Here is an 18,628-nt window from a genome sequence, read left to right on the forward strand (position 1 = left end):
ATTAGAAATACTGTGTGTTCTTGTATTTACCTAATAATTCATTTCTTATTTAAGCACACAACAGTACTCCCCTTCATCATAATTGAGATGAGAACAACACCACACCGTTATCCAAGTCGGCTCTGTGGACTTCTGACTGTTTGCAGCTTCGCCATGGGATATGTGCTATGGTAACAAAAACTTACTTTGCTCTTTCAGCTCCATTTTGCACTCAAACACGTTACCAATTACGTTATGAGTAACGTTATTATAATAGCCTAACCTAGGCTAACGCAAATTAGATTTGCTGCAGAGATTTCAAAGAGTAGCCTATCATCTCCATGTAACATGCTGTTTTGATATTGACATTGTAAATGTAAACGTTCTCTAAGAAGAATGTAAAGCATTACTTTATGTTAACCACAACATCGTTGCTGGGAAAAAATAGCGAACAGCCAATGACAACCTATGCGTGGCGTGCCGGATATGATAAACTGAAGTGCATCGCGGGCCGTAGTTTGGACACCCCTGATGGCAGTCCAGCAGCCCACAAGTGCAAAACTGAAAGTTTGTTGCGTCCCTCAGTGGGGTGCCGGCGGCACCGTTTGTACCGTTCTAATCAGGACACAATTTTCTTCTATCACTCACCACCAGCCAAAGTGGCTAGTAAGGGTTTTTTTTACCAGCATTTAGAGCCCTGATTCCTATAATTTGTCATAATCAAAAATCTTGTTTCTTCTTATAAATTGTCATAATTCAACAAGTAGTTCATAGAGGCATTGTGGTAAATTTTCATGCAGGCCTCATGTGCTGCCAGGCAGGAGCAGAAGGATGATGTCACACACACACACACACACACACACACACACACACAGTAATTCAATCATTTAAGGGGCAGGCCAAGTGGCCTCATCCACGTATGATATAATTTTTATATTGATTGGAAGACAAGGGTCTCCTATTTACATAATGGGAAGACATCTGGGCAGGATTGGCCAGAAGTAAACAAAGGAGGTGTTGTGGGGACACTTAAAACCCCTCTCCCAAAGGGAGCTTCCTCAGAACGTGCGCACCGTCTCCCCAAGGCCTGGGTCGTTGACATCACCGCTGCAGAGGGCATCCATCATTCGTGACTCCTGCTTGGCAACACTTAGGCTCTGCTTGTTCAGAGTTGTGTCCTGGAGGACTCTGCGAATAAAGGCCACAAGCGGCTACATCTCAGATCATTCTCCGCTGTTTTTTGTTCAGAGTGCTAAGTTAGATTTAAAAGTTAAAGTCAGTGAGTTTTTTCCACGACAGCATCAATTAATGGGCTATTTTGATGGTGAAATACGAAAATGTGCACTGTTACACAGTGCTCAATTTACTTTAGTGCAGCGTTTCTCAAACTGTGGGGCGCAGAGACATGCCAGGTGGGGCGCGAGCTGACGTGAAAAAACGGAAATTTTAAAAACATCTGTAGCCTATGCCTTCCTTTATTGATAATTACGAGCATGCACCTCCATCTCACAAAACACACACAATCAAGGTAGGCCTAATATAGACTCTTGTATCATTGACCAGATGAAAATGCTAGTCTGTCCTGGAACCATAGTTCGAAAAAAAAAAGATTGACGTCGGCATTTTAATTGTAGCGGAAACAAAAAAATTGCTGTTTTGCGATCTCGAAGAACAACTGCTTGACAAACGGAAATGTGAGAGACTTTGCTCGGATGGCGCACAGACGGTAAAATAAATGGTCTGCAGGCCGTGATAAAGAGGGTAGCGCCCGATGCGCAACAGACGGACTGTTTCATTCAGGGAAGCGCTCATGTCAAGGCCTGACCTGAATAAGATTTTGAACGAGGTTGTGAGATTGGTGAACCTTCATTTATAACCAGTGGCGTAACTATAGTAGGTGCAGCAGGTGCAGTCGCACCAGGGCCCGTGACCTCCCAAGGCCCGTCGCTACCCCCTGCCCTTTTCTTTTAGAACTTCACCATTAAGAATCAAACTATCAAATAGAAACGGCTAAATCAAATTTACCATCTTTCCTTGTCGTCATACTGTTTCGCCAGCTTATCTTTCTTTCTACTGAGATACAGCAAGGATATCTGGGTAGCTACAGTAGGCTTAGCGATTTGTTGCGATTTTTTGAATGGATAGTGCGGCTGCACATTTCAGTCATCGCTCAGTCATCGAGCGGCTGCAAGAAGCGGCAGGAGCGTAAAGAGCAAGGGGAAGGGTGGCCAAACTACTACTAACATCTATTTTTCAACTTGCCAAAATGCTGGTGGTAGATTGTTTACGACAGTGTAACATCCACATTCGGGGAAGTGTGTAGCTAATTGCTCTCATATTTCTGACATTGCGTGTGACTGTGACAACAGCTGAGCGATCTTTTTCCAAACTCAAACTTATTAAGGCATAGCCTACCTGAGGAGCAGCATGGGGAACTAGAGGCTCAGTGGGTTAGCTATCCTATCCATTGAAAATACGAGAGCCAGAGCATTAAATATTGGGAACATCGCTGACGATTTTGCACAACCAAAGGTCTCACGGCCTAATTCATGCATAGTGGGGATTGTATGCATATTAATGATTTTATTTGGTTTCTGCACGGTTAAATAAGATAGGCTAAATTAATGTTTGTTTCTGCGCAGTGCGAGTTTATAAGCAAGCAATCTACGCTTACAGTTTCAGCAGAGGGTTGAAAACGTTTCAGCGCATTGGGTGTTCCCATAATTCCATGCAAGTTGATGCTAATGCAGTAGGCTAATATTAGATTACACTGGCCTGCAGACTATTAATAAAATATTTTTTATGTTTTCAGAATGGATCATGTAGTCGTGTGATTTTTATTTGAAATTGTATCTGTAACTACTAAACTACTTCGGTGCCTCAGGTCCTTTGCATAGTCACCCTTAATGTGTATTGCATGTATCAGAGGTAATAGGCCTACTTGCTAGGCTACGGTATTTAACTGTATTGGCGAATGGGCCCGAATAATTTTCTCGCACCGGGGCCCACACCTGCCTTGTTGCGCCACTGTTTATAACACAATGGTAGCATATAGTTGCCCCTTTTTCTTTATTTTTGCAAGTCAGCTTTTTTTGAAGCAAGGATGGACACCTCGTCAATAACTAACGTTATTGGTCATTGATTTAGATTTTTATTTTCTCCATTTTTGAAGTGATAATCTGTCGTCAAATGTTATTTGTTAGGCCTACTGATGTAGCCTATATTTAGCAACTGACATTATGTCAATACATTTAAAATTTTTGAGCTTGACCTACTACTTATTTAGAGCGATGATTTTCTGTGTTGGCCTGTTCTTCAGCCCGCTCTCGGACATCCTCAACTTCCTCAACTTCACCTTCGCCTCTGACCTCCTCGCCTTTACCTTGATCTCCTTGCTCTTTCTCCAGGTTGGAGGATGTGGGGCGCTCCTCCATGAAAGGATCCAGGAATCCTAACACTGCTGCATAGCACCATACTTTAATGCTACCTCCTCCTGCTGCCCCACTCTTCTTTCTGTTTCTGTCTTTCTGCTTCTCCTTTCTGAATCGATCCCTCAAACTCTTCCACCTTTTCTTGCACTCGTCAACTATATAATACACAACAAAAAAACAAATATAATGAGAATACAAGTCAAATATGAACACCAATCAATGGTATACAATTATTTCACATATAATTTGCATCATAAAATACCATGGCATTTTGTTGGCTTGTAGACCAGTATTGCCCATGTAATCTAGGTCCTAACTATCCAGCCTTCTGTATAATCAAATCAAGGCAGCAACTTTGTCATGTTCTATAGTCAATACTAATCAATACTAATTATGAAAATGTAAAAATACCACACCCTTTTTTTCTGAAGCCACCCATAACTTAATTCCCTGATAGCACGTATTTAGGACTGACAAAACTCCCAAGTATGATGATGTTCCTGTTGAAATTGTTCAACCGCATCTGTTAATATTTTTAAGTCCAGGCAGACTTTATGTGGAGAGAAAAGCCACACACACACACACACACACACACACACACACATGCCTGCATGATCTGGCATGCATCTCTCAAGTCGAATAAAGGATATTGGTGGCATCAATCATGACAAACATATAGTTTGCCAAAACCGCTCAACCGTGATGAGGCTGAATATAGTTCCAAGTAAATATCTGCCCAGGTAATAGCCTCGTTCGATTTTGCATTATGATTTGTACTTGTTCTGAACACACGTCTCCCAAGATATATTTAGAAAAAAAATTAGATGTCTCGGTCACTTTTCTGGAGGACGTGCTAACTGACACCCTTCATTTACAGCAACTGTGCTAAGCTAAAGCTAAAAACGCTGCTCCCAAAGCAGGACAATGCCCGGACAGATTTTAACCAGGTTTTTTTCACTGTTCTAACTCTGGGGGTGACCGAGACTGGCTTAATTTCATTTTTGGGTGGCGTATTCCTTTAAGGATAAAATGTTAACTCACTTCTCTTTTTGCATGGCCTCATGGCTTTAGTTGACTTTCCAAATAAATTAAGCTGCTTTTAATGTCTCTGTTATGTCTCCATATGAATGATGATGTCTACTACATCTGATAGAACGGTGGTGCGTGCTTCCTTAATTAGTCGTTCGGTTGTTTGTTGATAAATAAAAAGTTTGCGTTTTCGTTCGAGACAGTCAGATGCACTCATAGACAGTAGCCTAATCTGCCTAAATGCGCAAATCTCATACATTTAATTTAAAAATCAATCGGGAGGACGCACAGACGAGCATAGCACAATAAATGCATGTGTGTAGAGTGAGATGTGCGCATTTGCGCTGTCGTTTTGAAACAGTCAGATGGCACTTAGATAGACAGTAGGCTAGTCCTTCTGCCTAATGCATGGGCATCGCTGTAACTTTAATTTGAAGATCCCTTGCTGTTTCGGTTCGTTTTTTGTTTCGTAGGCTATAATCAAATCAGAACTGCTTCCATCTATTAAAGGAGTCCTAGAATTCAAAACCACATTCACCTTGTTCCTGTTGAATTTAGGCTGCGAGCAGTGTCCAAAGGACAACACCAAAGACTTTAACGCGTCCCCCGCCTGCTTTCGTATGCAAATTGGGAAATAGAAACAGCCGTGTTGAAATGGTCCAATCTGAACAGAGCTTATTTTGAACTGAAAGTTCACTTCTTCTCGTCTGCTACACCTAGACGTCACACCCTCATCTGAATAGATAGTTCAGGATTGGTTGGTGAGTGTTCACGTTGTTACTGAGAGGGAGAGGGAGGGGGAGAGGTTACGATGGATAGGGACACAGGTCTGCACAGAACGGCAGTGTTGCCGCCATGCAGTTCCTGCTTGCAAAAATGACGAAAATGGTGAAATACTCAATATTTGCGATATGACAAAAAATGTATCTCACGTATACTGTAAACTGCGATATATCGAGTATATTCGGTATATCGCCCAGCCCTAAGTCAGTCCATCAAATATGTAAGAAAATGCTTATACATTAGTCTGAGCTTTAAAAGATAGCCTACAAATAGAAGATACGAGAGGAAACATAAGGCCATCCCACGCGGAAGTGTTATATCGGAGATGGGCGTTCTGTGGCTACGCATGGATGACGTATCCTGTATAACGTTTAAAAATATAGAAATATAGAAATGTTGTCTGTTATTTATGGCGTGTGAAGTTGATGCTAAAAGCTATAGTGGGATTATGTTAGGGGCTCATGAAGAAACATAAATGTAGCCTAACGAACAATAAGTTCATTATTTGAACGTCCTTATCAACATTTGCCATTGAAACATTTTGTGTATCTGCACAAAAAAGCATCATGTCGGACCTAGCGATTTTAAATTATGCGTTATGTGTTGAGTTCAAAACACAATGTTGTGAATGTCCTTTTTTATCAGCAGAAGAGCTGACGAGTTGCATGCACACAGATGTCGGCGCGTCTTTTGGATCCGCCCTATTACACTGACGTCGCACGTGCTAAATGGTGTGTAGCCTATGCAGTCGAGGACGTCTCATTCGCGCAGTTCATCAAGCTTCGTTCCTCCATCCTCCGCTCATTCCTTCGTTGTTTCCTTCGCAAAATTCATTAGTAGGAGGGGCTATGACAGGGGCAAGGATCGAGGGAGGAAGGAAGGACCGATAAATAGTTACATGGAAGGCACCCATAGTGTTGTCACATAAGTGAGCGCAAAATAGCTCTAAACTAGCTTGTACCGGTGGGTGACAAAACACGCGTATTTAGGAAAAGTCGTGAACGTAGGGTCCTGGAATTTAATCGAGTGAAAAGATTTGGGTTTTTTTGTAATCACTGCGGTCAAATGACCGCAGCCCGGCAGTTCTAGGTATATCTAGGTCAAACCTACACGGCGCTTCTAGTAATACGCCTCAGCGGTCAAATGACCGGCGCTTGGCGCTCCTAGTGTTAATTAGACATCCAGAAGACGTCCTCAGAGTAGCCAGAATGGCAGAACGTCTATTTGCAACTAATTTTGGCGGTCTATAGACGTCCTGAACCGGGTCAGGCTGGACTATTGTCCCAGTGTCATTTATCAACTCATTTTGACTGTAAAATAGACGTCCAGATCACAGCCTGGACAGACCACTGTTTTTGGACGTCCATAGACGTTGCTTGCTCAGTGGGTATGAACCACACTAAGATCAAAGGCAGTAGGCCCAATGTTAAAGCTTATGAACCATGAATGCATCCTGTGAATTCTGAATAAAACATAACATATAATCTGAAAACCACCACAGAACCAAAACATTGATAGGAACCAAAAACATGCAGGTTGTTTCGAGGACACACATGACAGAAGGACGTTGACATTCTGATTGGTTGACGCCGAACTGTGTCATAGCTCATTACCATAAAGATAACTGAGGCTCAACTTTTTTTGGATGCCCGTGACGCTCATGAAGCCAAGCTCACGCCCAGAGCGCTTTTGACGCCGGTAACGCCGACTCTCCATAGAAAATGCACCTGATCAAGCACTCTTTTGCAGTTCCTTCTTTTCTTTTGCAGAAATGCAGACTAATTACATTTTGTTCCTTTTCTCAAAGATTGTTCCTTTTTGGAGAGTTGTCATTGTTTAAAAGTCTTGGAATTTTGCACACACATCAGGTGTCAGTCAGTAGTCAGTAAGGACAAAAGTTTGCCTGAAAGCAGTCTTTTAGTATAAATTGTCAACCACTGCAGATCACTGAACTCAAAATGGCCCAATCCCAATGTCAGCCCTAAAGACTGAGGACTGAGGGCTTACAGACTTAAGGCTGGCTTACATTGCACGATTTTGGTCTGTTTTAACAGTCGGCGACTAAATTTCCAAAATCGGGAAGGTGTAAGGTGCCAATCTTAGCGGTTTTAAGTCCGTCGGAGTCAGTCTTTTTCTAGTTTTGCCGTTACGACAATATCAAACATGTTTGATATTAGGGCTGCAGCTATCGATTCTTTTTGTAATCGATTAATCTAGCACTTTATCGATCGATTCATCGATGAATCGGATAAAAAAAAAAAAATTGCGTTTTTAAACAACCAAAACAAATTATGCATAACGAGAATGATGTGGCTGTAAAAAAAACAGAGGTATTCATTCCAAATCCAAAATATGGCTCCAAAACTAAGCCCATTTAAGTGCCAGTGACAATAATTACACAACAATACAGTTAAATCAACTTATTGTAAAACATGGATAACATGTAAAACTGTAAATACAAACTTAAATAGTAAAGGCCAGGGTAGGTGTGGTCGGGGCAGTGTGAGGTTGATGGAATTAGCAACTCAGAAAAAGGATGAATGAGGATGGGTATTTATTTTTCCCAATTAAGGCCCAAAGGGCAAAAATAAAGAAATTGTAATAAAAGTAAAAATATCAAAATAAATACTTTTGCTAAACCAAATAAACTGACTTGACAGTCAAAACAATATGAATTCAATCAAGGCTCAAAAATAACAATCAACTACAACTAAACAGACTAATTGAACTAGTCAATATCGAAAGACTTACGTCTCAACACCAAGCACCCCCCTATCAGACTGAACAAACCAGTTTAAATACTCCTGAACGCACCCCTCAAATTGGACCAAGCAATAGGCTATACGAAATCTCAGCAGGGGTGGTTGCAGACAATACATATAAATAAGCTTAGAACAACCCAAAACAACATTCCAAAGAACTAGAAAATACAAGGAACTAGTAGGAACTAGGAGTTACAATTCATTTACAATAACAAACTTCCAGGTGACCCAGGAAGTCCCAAAATGTTTTTTAAAAAGACGCAGCATTCACTCCAGACTCCAAACAGACTGAAGACGCGACAATGGACACCGGGTAGGACAAACACGTGACAACTTGATAGCCTAATGACTTGATAGTTCTTTGAAACTAAATAAACGGAACATTTATGACAAGACGTGTGATTATTTTAACAGACATAATGTGATTAATTGGTGAATGTTTTAAACTGTCGGGAGTTGTGATGTTAGGTGTATTAGCGTATCCTACGCCTCGCCATGGTGTTTGATCATTTGTAGGCCTACATATAACAGCTACGGGAGAAACGGGGAAGGGTCTGATGAATGACTTGTATGACTGATAATTATAAACGGTAGAAGGATAAACGGGAAACATAGACACATTCAACAAACATACATGCAACCCGACATAGACAAAACACATAATGATGGCAGCTCACTGCCGTGACAGTGGCTACTCGCCCCGTCACACACCTCTGTGGCTCTGTCGCCATCGCGCCAACTAAATTAAGAATGTATGACGCGCTGGTGTGCTTCCATAGGAATTTAACGAGGCTTTGAGGCAGATGTTTTGCTTCGAGGAATTTTCATAACCGAGTTAATCGAGTAACTCGACGAATCGTTGCAGCCCTATTTGATATTATCGGAAGTCTTTTCAGTCGTGGCTCATGCAAATAGTGACGTGAACATTAAAAACCAATAGTGACCTCGCTAGAAACACGAAACAGGAAGGGGCAAAATAGGCGACAGCTGTAGCCTATATTATTATTTGTTATTTCATTTCTTATAATTTATTAGTCGGCTATTCTATGTGACAGAACAACTCTATATCTGTTAGTGATGTCACACATCAAACAATGCTGCAGAAACGCGAAAAATTACTTTGATATGAGTAGTTTATCGTATATGAGTTTGTGTTGATATGTAGTGCACAATGGAAATGATTTGAAGGAATCTTGTAGCAGTCTTGTAAACAGTGACCCACAGTCTTCCTAGACAAGATCCTAATCTGAGACTGGACTGTGACTAGAAACTGGATGAATTGTCTTTAGATGTGAGAGGGTCTGAGACTGTAGTCTTTCAAAAATATTTTCCAAATCTTTGCAAAGTCTGTCAATGTAAGGTAGGCTTTAATTGATCTAAGGAGCTAAGTGAGTGAGTGTGTGAGGCCACATGGGCTCAGATAGGTATTTGGGATTGGGACAGCACTTGACAAGATGTACCTTGTCGATGTTTACTAACAAAGACGTTGCTAACATTTGCACCATGCAAGTGTGTGTCGTGCTGTTGTTTACCTTTGTCATTTCCGGATTTTCCTTTGATCTCCGTGGTAAACGTCACAACACTTTGAACTGTGGGTAATTCCCTTAGGTTAAGTCTGCACCGATGCAGACTCACGGAAAGGGCTCGGTAAGTGTGTACTCAAACCCTCACGCCCATTGTAATTCATCATTGGGACAGACCTAAGCCCTTAAGAAATTTGCGAGAATGTGCACCACAAGTCTGTGAGTCCGGACATTGGGATTGGGCCAATGTGTCACTGTTTAAGTGTTTCACTGAACACACAATTTGGTTGACTATATCTTTCTAGTATGATAGTTAGGACTCCCTTCAAAAACAGGCAGTGTATTTTGTAATTCTGTCAGTATGAGACTAGCAAATGAAAGTCAAGTTGCATGGAAGGCAGAATTAACCCAGATTTTCACCCATGTTTAATTCAGTTTCAAGTGTAATAATGCTGATGTTTGTAATGTTTTATAACCACTTTACAAATGAATGTGAACTCACACTTTCTCACTTTCTTTTCTTTTTAGGATGTGTTGGGTCCATCATGTGACTGGAGTATGGGTTTACCCGCTGCTTGAGTATCTTGGCACAATGTCCAAAGTCCTCTTTTTCTTTTCTCTGACCATTCTCATTAGTGTATACTATGTTCTTGGAGAAATTCTCAACAGTTATATATGGGACTTCACAACCAAGACTAAGTCTTCATGAATCAGCAATTAGCATAGCCTATGCCCTATGCTGTCTAAATGTGTTATAGTCTCACTCGAAATAAATCATGATCATTCATAGTCTCACTTGAAATAAAGCATCATGATTAATCTTGTGCATTCGTTTCCTGATAAATGAATGCATGCTAGAAAAAGACTTTATTCAATGTGTCTCAAATTGTGTACTTCTGCACTTACCTAATGAGTGTATGAGGGCGTTCACACTGAAAATTCCAACGACACGAAAGGCACTGCAAGTCCCCGGTTGGTGCCCTCATAATGGTCAAAAAGCTAAGTGGACTGGCCTCAGCTGTGGTGCAACTGGCTTGGGCACCTGCGCTGCACTCAGGTTCAATTCCCGCCCTGTGGTCCTTTCCAGATCCTACCCCTGCTCTCTCCTTTCGCTTCCTGTCACTCTCAACTGTCCAATCAATTCAAAATGTCAATAAAAAGCCCCAAAAAATAAACTGGAAAAAAAAGTGAGTGTGGAACACTGGACACTTTTTGCCTTCAACGGACGCCTTCTTGGCTATATAGTGGAAGGAGAGGGATCAGAGAGGGTTTCAAACTCATGGTAATCGCAGTAGAAAACACACTTTACACAGGTAAGCAAGTTACCTTGCATTGAGCTCAATGAGAATGAAACCAGCTAATAGGCTAACTGAAATAAAACCATACCAATCTCTAGGTATGGTGAAGGGTAAGTGATGATTGGCAGGATAACTGCAAAAAGCATTAAAGTGCATGGGGGGGGAGCTAAGAGTAAGAGCTGCAGGGGATGAATGATGTATGTGTGTGTCAGGATGTACAGATGGTACAGGTTGAGAATGGACGTTTCCTTGCCACACATAGGTAATGCCGCAGGTGCGGGATTTGTAATTAAAACTGCAACCGCCCAAATAACATGCGGGTTCTGCTCATGCCGGAAAAACACGGAAAAAACGAATACACAGCGCTGGTGACAAGCGGAGAAAACAGACATGACGCTCGGCATCTCAGATCGCAGTTGCAGACTTTTCGAACGTTTTACCTCACAGCTCTCTGACGCGACGTAACTCAGTTAGTCCAGCAGAGATGCCAGGACAAAGTTTTGGTCAATTGACCCTTCCAGAAGTCCCGCCCTCCATAGTTACTGTTGCTACGCCTGTCAAGCTTTCTCACCCTGCCCGTCTATTACAATGGAGGAGAAACGGGATTTTTTAAAGAAATGTAATTTACAAAGACATGGTACCACACTGAAAGCTCATATTTGGTCACTAGCGAGCTACATCTGTCCTCTGTCAACTACAATTGCATTTTCAGCTCTGAACAAAACCGTTAATGAGTTATTTAAGCAAAAGTCGAAGGTACGGGTTGTTTTCGATGGTTCCTCCAGGCTAGTACGAATGAAACAGGCGGGGGACAAAATTAGCATAACGGTTTAAGCTATACTTCCATAACGTCAATATTTGACAACATAACATGATTGGTACTTCAAATAGGTATTATTTTAGACAGAATTGCTGATGGGCTACATACGTCTCGTTGAATGTCTGTGAAGAACTTTTTGCCGCCATCGTGAAACGTATCTCGCGGTTATGGAAATATCACGTAATATGCAACATTTTAAAGTTAGAAAAATACGTGGTCCAAACTATATCATGTCTTTATAATTAAACGTGTTATTTCACCGTGATTTCACGTGTTTGGGGGCACCACACATCCAAATAAATGCCCTTAATGGCCCACAGGCTATGCAGTCTCCATAGGTTAACATGGCAAAAACTCGAAAGCTTGCCAGGCCTTGCTTGCTTAGTTACGGGTTGCTAAGCCACGATTGGCCTGTGGCGGTTTTAGGGCGTGGCTCTGGAAGGGTCAATTGAGAGGGAGAGAAATGCTTTACCTTCTTTCAATGAAAGAGCAGTGTCTGCTCAACTTATCATGGATATGCTTCGTAAGTCACAAAAATGAAACTTTGCCATTAGCTAAACGGGGTGCCTTTGTTTGAAAGCAAAAAAGTTAGTTAGTTATTTAACATCTCCATTACGTTAACTTTCTAAAGCATGCAGTTTAAAGATTATCGAGAGGCTCCACCGACGTATGACTGCGTGCTTGCGTTGCGCTTTTATGAGTCTCTCAGGAAATCACATAATCATCTCAATTCTCCAATTTATTAGAATGAAAACTGGAATTTTGCTATTTTACCCCCTACATGAAAATCCATTGTGAGAAAACGACTCAAAATTCCATTAACTCTCTGGAGTCTAAATCCCCCCCTGGGGATTTGAAAAACTGTTCCAAACACACATCTGTTGTATTCTGTACCACTAGGGGTCAGGCTATTGTGATTCTGTATACTGTGGTAATGGGTAGGAGAGTTAGAGAAGAGAAAGAGAAGAGGAAGAAGTACCAGTGAATGCCATGCTGTACCTGTTGTTCTATGAAACATTTAGTAAAGTTATAAAGACTACGCCACAGCCTCTTCATTCCAACTACAATACTTAACAAATTGGCGACGAGGTTGCTGTTTGCTTCACGAAGATGTCTGTCAATTCTACGCCGTTTCCTCAACCTTTTCTACCATGCCCGGGTGAGCCGCCTATTCTGCTAGACACATGGGAAAAGATGTTCCGAAACTACTTGCTGGTTGTTGCTGCAACGGGGGATAAATGGCCGGAGGAGAGGAAAAAGGCACTTTTACTACATAGCTTGGGAACAGAGGGCCAGAGACTGTTTTATACGCTTCCAGACCAAGGTACGACAATGGATGATGCCCTTAAAGCTTTGAAAACTCACTTTAATCCGAAAAGAAATACGGTTGCTGAACGTCATGCCTTTAGAAAGAGAGCGCAGGCTCCAACTGAAACTATACTGCAATACGTTGCCGCGCTACGAGATTTGGCTACTACATGCGAGTTTGCTGACAAGCAGGATGAAATGATAAGGGATCAGTTGGTAGAACACGTTACAAGTAACCGCATACGAGAACGTATGCTTATAGAGACTGAATTGACATTGGAAAAAGCCATTACACTGGCTACTCAAATTGAAGCTGCTATAAAGCAGGCCAAATCGATCTCTGCCATTGCTGCGGCCCCTGTCGCCGCTCCTGTTGCCGCTGTCCATGTACAGCCTACACAGGGCCGAAACAGTTTTCGTCAGTCTCGCCCTTGGAAACCGCCTGCTGCTGCTGCTGCTGATTCAGGACCTGCTACTGCCTCTGCGTCCTCGCGTTCATGTTATTGATGTGGTTCTGACCAACATGTGGCTAATATCAAGAACTGCCCTGCTGCCACTGCAAAGTGTAACAACTGCCAAAAGTCAGGTCATTTCGCACGGGTTTGCCGCTCTGCGCAGACACGTCATGTTGACTCAGTGGAGTTACCGGAGATAGAGATATTGTACTTACATGACAATGACACGTCCGACAGACTTCGTTGTACAGCCACTGTTAAAACATCGTCTGTCACTGCCCCAATAGAGTTCGTGGTGGACTCGGGCTCATCAGTTTCCATCATACCGAAACTAATATATGAGGCTAAATTCAACAATGCTGCCCTGCAGGCCCCTACTGTCAAGCTAGTCACCTACTCTCACTCTCCGCGACCTGTGCTCGGATGTCTGCCTGTCCTGGTGTCTCGTAATGATACCTCTTGCGCTACAAAGCTGTTCGTTGTTGAATCAGGGACTGCGTTACTTGGGATGGATCTCATAAAGGGACTTAAATTATGCTTTACAGGCACTGCAATACAGGACGCACAGAGGCACATCTGCTCCTGTGATGCGTCTGTCTACCACACCTCCAATACAATCTGCCTTTGGCTGCGCAAAACGTTTCGTGCACAAAGTGAAAGTGTCGAGTGCAGTTACCCCAGTGAGACAGAAGTTGCGTCGCTTGCCGCTGTCAGTACGAGATGCAGTGAGTAAGGAAATCGACAGACTTCTCAAAGAGGGGATTATAGAGAAAATTGATGCTTCACCGTGGGTGTCCCCCATCGTGGTAATTCAGAAAAAGTCAGGAGGCATTAGAATGTGCGTGGACTTGCGAGAGCCAAATAAGGCTGTTGTTACAGATAGTTACCCACTTCCGCACATTGATGAGTTGCTGTCACTGCTCAAAGGCGCTACTGTCTTTTCTACGATTGACTTGGAGGCAGCATACTTCCAACTGCCTTTACACGAAGACAGTCGTGACCTGACGGCTTTTGTTACGCACGATGGGCTGTTCAGATTTCGCCGGGTTCCGTATGGGTTAGCCTCAGCCCCATCCGCATTTCAAAAGATGCTGGCTACAGTGCTCGAAGGGTTGCCTAATGTAGCCAATTACTTACGACATAATTCTATGGGGAAAAACACCTGCTGCGCACGATGCCACTCTTGCCTCTGTACTACAGCGCTTACAAGAGGCAGGCCTACAGCTTAACAAAGACAAATGCCAGTTTCACAAAAACACCTTGTGCTTTCTTGGACACACAGTTACACCGCAAGGGATTCAACCAACTGATGACCATCTCTCAGCCATTCGACACGCACCACCGCCTTCTGATGCACACACACTGCGTTCCTTCTTAGGACTGTTATCGTGGTATAACAAATTCATTCCAAATTTCGCCACAGTCGTCGAACCCCTGTGCGCTTGCATGCGTCAAGATTCAGAGTTTAAGTGGACAGAGGAGGCTTAGTGCAGTTTCGAGGCTGTAAAAACACTGCTGCTAGACAGTCAAGTTCTAGCTTTATTCGATCCTGACCTGCCTACACTCGTATCAACTGATGCGTCAAACTACGGATTAGGTGCTGTCCTTACTCAAATGCACGGCCAGACAGAACGCGTTGTTGCCTTCGCCTCAAGGACATTGTCCTCTGCTGAACGCAAGTATTCCACCATAGAAAAGGAGGCACTCGGATGCGTCTGGGCCGTGGAAAAGTGGAGAACTTACTTGTGGGGACGTAAATTTACATTGCGCACAGATCACCAAGCATTAACTACGCTGCTCACTTCAAAGGGGACTGATCGCGCAGGCATGAGAATCGTGCGCTGGGCTGCGCGTCTACTGTGCTTTACTTATGATGTACTATACAGGCCTGGTTCGCAAAACAACACTGCAGATTGCTTGTCACGTTTACCGCTCCCTGCCGTTGCTGACGGTTGCGTGGACACTGAACCAGAGTTCGTTGCAATGTTGTCTACTACAATGAATGCTTTATCTACCGCTGAGTTTGCATCTGCATCTGCCTCTTGCCCAGAACTTACTGCCCTGCGATCACAGATTGCTAAAGGCTGGCCTCGCACTTCCAATACACTCCCTGACTGTGTGCGCTCTTACTTTCGCTTGCGAGACGAATTCAGTGTGCAAAATGACTATGTGTTCAGAGGCACTCGCCTTGTTGCTCCACTCTCTCTGCGTAACACACTGGTCACTTTAGCGCATGAGGGTCATCAAGGAATAGTCAGGACGAAACAGAGGCTCCGTGACCTGTACTGGTGGCCAAGCATGGACGATCAAGTCACGCAACAAATCAAAGGATGCCAGTTGTGCCAGTCATGCGACAAGACCGCTACCCCTGCAGCTGCCCCACTCCAGCCGGTGCCGTTCCCATCTCAGTCATGGGAGAAGTTAGCTATGGATATAGTCGGCCCGTTCGAAGTCGCTACATGGGACTGCAAATATGCAATCACATTAACGGACTACCACAGCAAATGGCCAGAGGTAGCTTTTACTGCCACTGTTACATCTGACAATGTGATAACATTCCTCACATCAGTTTTCAGCAGATTCGGAAACCCCAGTAGCATAGTAACCGATAACGGAAGCCAGTTCACGTCTTCAGAGTTCGCTACATTTCTAAAATCCAGAGACATACAGCACATACGAACATCTGTCTATCACCCTGCTGCAAATGGCGCTATTGAGCGTTTTCATCGTGTGCTTAAGAGCTGCATTCAATCTGCCATCCTAGAGGGGAAACCCTGGAAAAAGACTGTCAATGAATTCCTTCAGGTGTATCGCTCTACCTCCCATTCAACTACGGGGATTTCACCATTTGAATTACTCATCGGGAGAAAGATGCGCACTCGCCTAAATGTTCTGCCTATAGTGTCCTCCTCTAAGGATGATTCAGCCCTGTTACAGAGAGTGTCAGCTCAACAGAGAAAAATGAAAAACGACACCGACTTCAGAAGAGGTGCGCGCACTCCTACATTCAGAGAGGGAGATAGCGTGCGCATTCGGAAACCGACACATGTGCCAAAAGCGCACCCAAGGTTCACAGAACCAATGCAGATCCAACGAAAAGTCGGTCCCGCCACTTATCTTTTACAAGATGGGAAGAAGTGGCATGCTTCTCGCTTAACGCTGTCCAACAACCCTGCAAGGCCGGGTAATTCAGATCTTCCCGTCATTGACTCGCCTACTGGAGACTCGCCTACTGAAGACCCGCCTGCAGATCTTCAGCCAGATGTTCCTCACGATATTCATCCTGTTCCAGCCGAGGTTCCAGCTCGCGTGAGACAACCACCACGCTGGATGCAGGATTTTGTTAAATGAATTGTCTTTTCAATTAATGATTTAAGAATGACTGTTAAGAAATCAATGTGTTGATGTGTACTTCAGTTAATAGTATGAGATACATTTAATTAAGTATTAATACATATACGTTACTAGACTACAAAAAGTCATTTACAGGTTTGTGTGTGAGTTGTAAGAAACTTCTTGATTGCTGTTTGATACTGATAGCCTGATTAAGTTCTGTACGTATTATTCTTAAGTAAGAGGGGAATATGTTGTATTCTGTACCACTAGGGGTCAGGCTATTGTGATTCTGTATACTGTGGTAATGGGTAGGAGAGTTAGAGAAGAGAAAGAGAAGAAGAAGAAGTACCAGTGAATGCCATGCTGTACCTGTTGTTCTATGAAACATTTAGTAAAGTTATAAAGACTACGCCACAGCCTCTTCATTCCAACTACAATACTTAACAACATCTCAATTTTTGCTAGTTTTTGTCCTAGAAACATATAAGTGACACCATTAGAAACCTTTAATCGACTACATGTAGTTTCCAAGTATATATGTTTATAGAATGTACCAATGGCACTTTGTAAAAACAATAAAAGAAAATCCTAGGATTTCAGTCCTCTCACCTGCAGCAGGCCCATTCAACTGAATTTGCATTTGAAAGAGACACTCACTAAGTGACACATTTAGTCTGACTTTGTTCCAATTTGTAGTAAAACTACATAACATTTTCAAATGTGCTTTTGGAGCCAACACCGTTGTTTTCAAGGTTCAAACTTTAAAGGGCAATTGTTCTGTCTCTAGTTTGGAGTTTAACACGGTTTTAACACTAGAAGCGCCAAGCGCCGGTCATTTGACCGCTGACGCGTATTACTAGAAGCGCCGTGTGGGTTTGACCTAGATATACCTAGAACTGCCGGGCTGTGGTCTTTTGACCGCAGTGATTACAAAAAAAAAAAAATCTTTTCACTCGATTAAATTCCAGGACCCTACGTTCACGACTTTTCCTAAATACGCGTGTTTTGTCACCCAGAATTTTTACATGATCGAAAGCACACCGGTACAAGCTAGTTTAGAGCTATTTTGCGCTCACTTATGTGACAACACTATGTTGTCTCGCATTCGGCCATGTTTGTCCAGGCTGCTATTCTCTTTTCTCACAGCAGATGTCACAAGGGTTTCCTGTCAGTTGGGCATGAGAATAATATTTTACCATAAAACATTCAGTTTATATATGTGCAATATGTATTATATATGTGATTTATTTTAATAACTATTTTCATTTACATGGCATGGTCTATGGAGGCGATTTACAGTGTTAAAATGCGAGTTTGTTTTGAAAACGTTGCAACGTTGTTCTATTAGGCAGGCCTACATGTGTAAAAAATATTTTCAGCTGAAATTCGCCGTAGCCTATTTATGTACGTAGGGCGCGTATGCCTACGTACGTTCATAGTTGTATGTCTTATCTTCTATTTGTAGGCTATCTTTTAAAGCTCAGACTAATGTATAAGCATTTTCTTACATATTTGCTGGACTGACTGAGTTACGTCGCGTCAAACACCTATCCTATTTCCAATTTTGAAGTTGACAAAATGTTAAGTGGCGCAGCGTTAACTCCTTTGACTGCAACGCAGGAGGCCCGGGTTCATAACTCGGCACGAACGAAATCTTATAGTTCATATTGACTGAATTCACTGACAGTTTTTCAACGTCGACGAACAATTATTTTTTGTTAATGGTTTTTTTGTGATGAATCACAATACTGTTAACCATTAACGAAAAATAATTTTGCCAGCCAATAATTTTCTAAGCCAAATTGAGCCGCCATCTGACAAACTTGGCGGCTAAGCCAGTTAGACTTTTTGCATCTAGAATTAATTATATCATAGAGACACACACGAAAAATAAACGATAGCCT

The 18,628-nt window shown here is 42.6% G+C and overlaps 1 protein-coding gene across 2 annotated transcripts in view; it reads left to right on the forward strand.

Annotated features, from left to right (window-relative positions):
* Positions 1–10,308, forward strand: part of aig1 (androgen-induced 1 (H. sapiens)) — a 109,032-nt gene extending 98,724 nt beyond the window's left edge. Inside the window, exons 4-5 of one of the 2 annotated variants that reach the window (XM_062550786.1) lie at positions 55–170; positions 10,036–10,308. In XM_062550786.1, the coding sequence (XP_062406770.1) occupies positions 55–170; positions 10,036–10,216 (297 nt within the window). In that variant the 3' untranslated portion in view covers positions 10,217–10,308. The remainder of the gene's footprint in view (positions 1–54; positions 171–10,035) is intronic. The other variant, XM_062550787.1, reaches the window with a different exon arrangement.
* The last annotated feature ends 8,320 nt before the right edge of the window (positions 10,309–18,628 follow it).

The sequence above is a fragment of the Sardina pilchardus genome, chromosome 12 (genome assembly GCF_963854185.1).
Source record: "Sardina pilchardus chromosome 12, fSarPil1.1, whole genome shotgun sequence".
NCBI classification, from domain to species: domain Eukaryota; kingdom Metazoa; phylum Chordata; class Actinopteri; order Clupeiformes; family Clupeidae; genus Sardina; species Sardina pilchardus.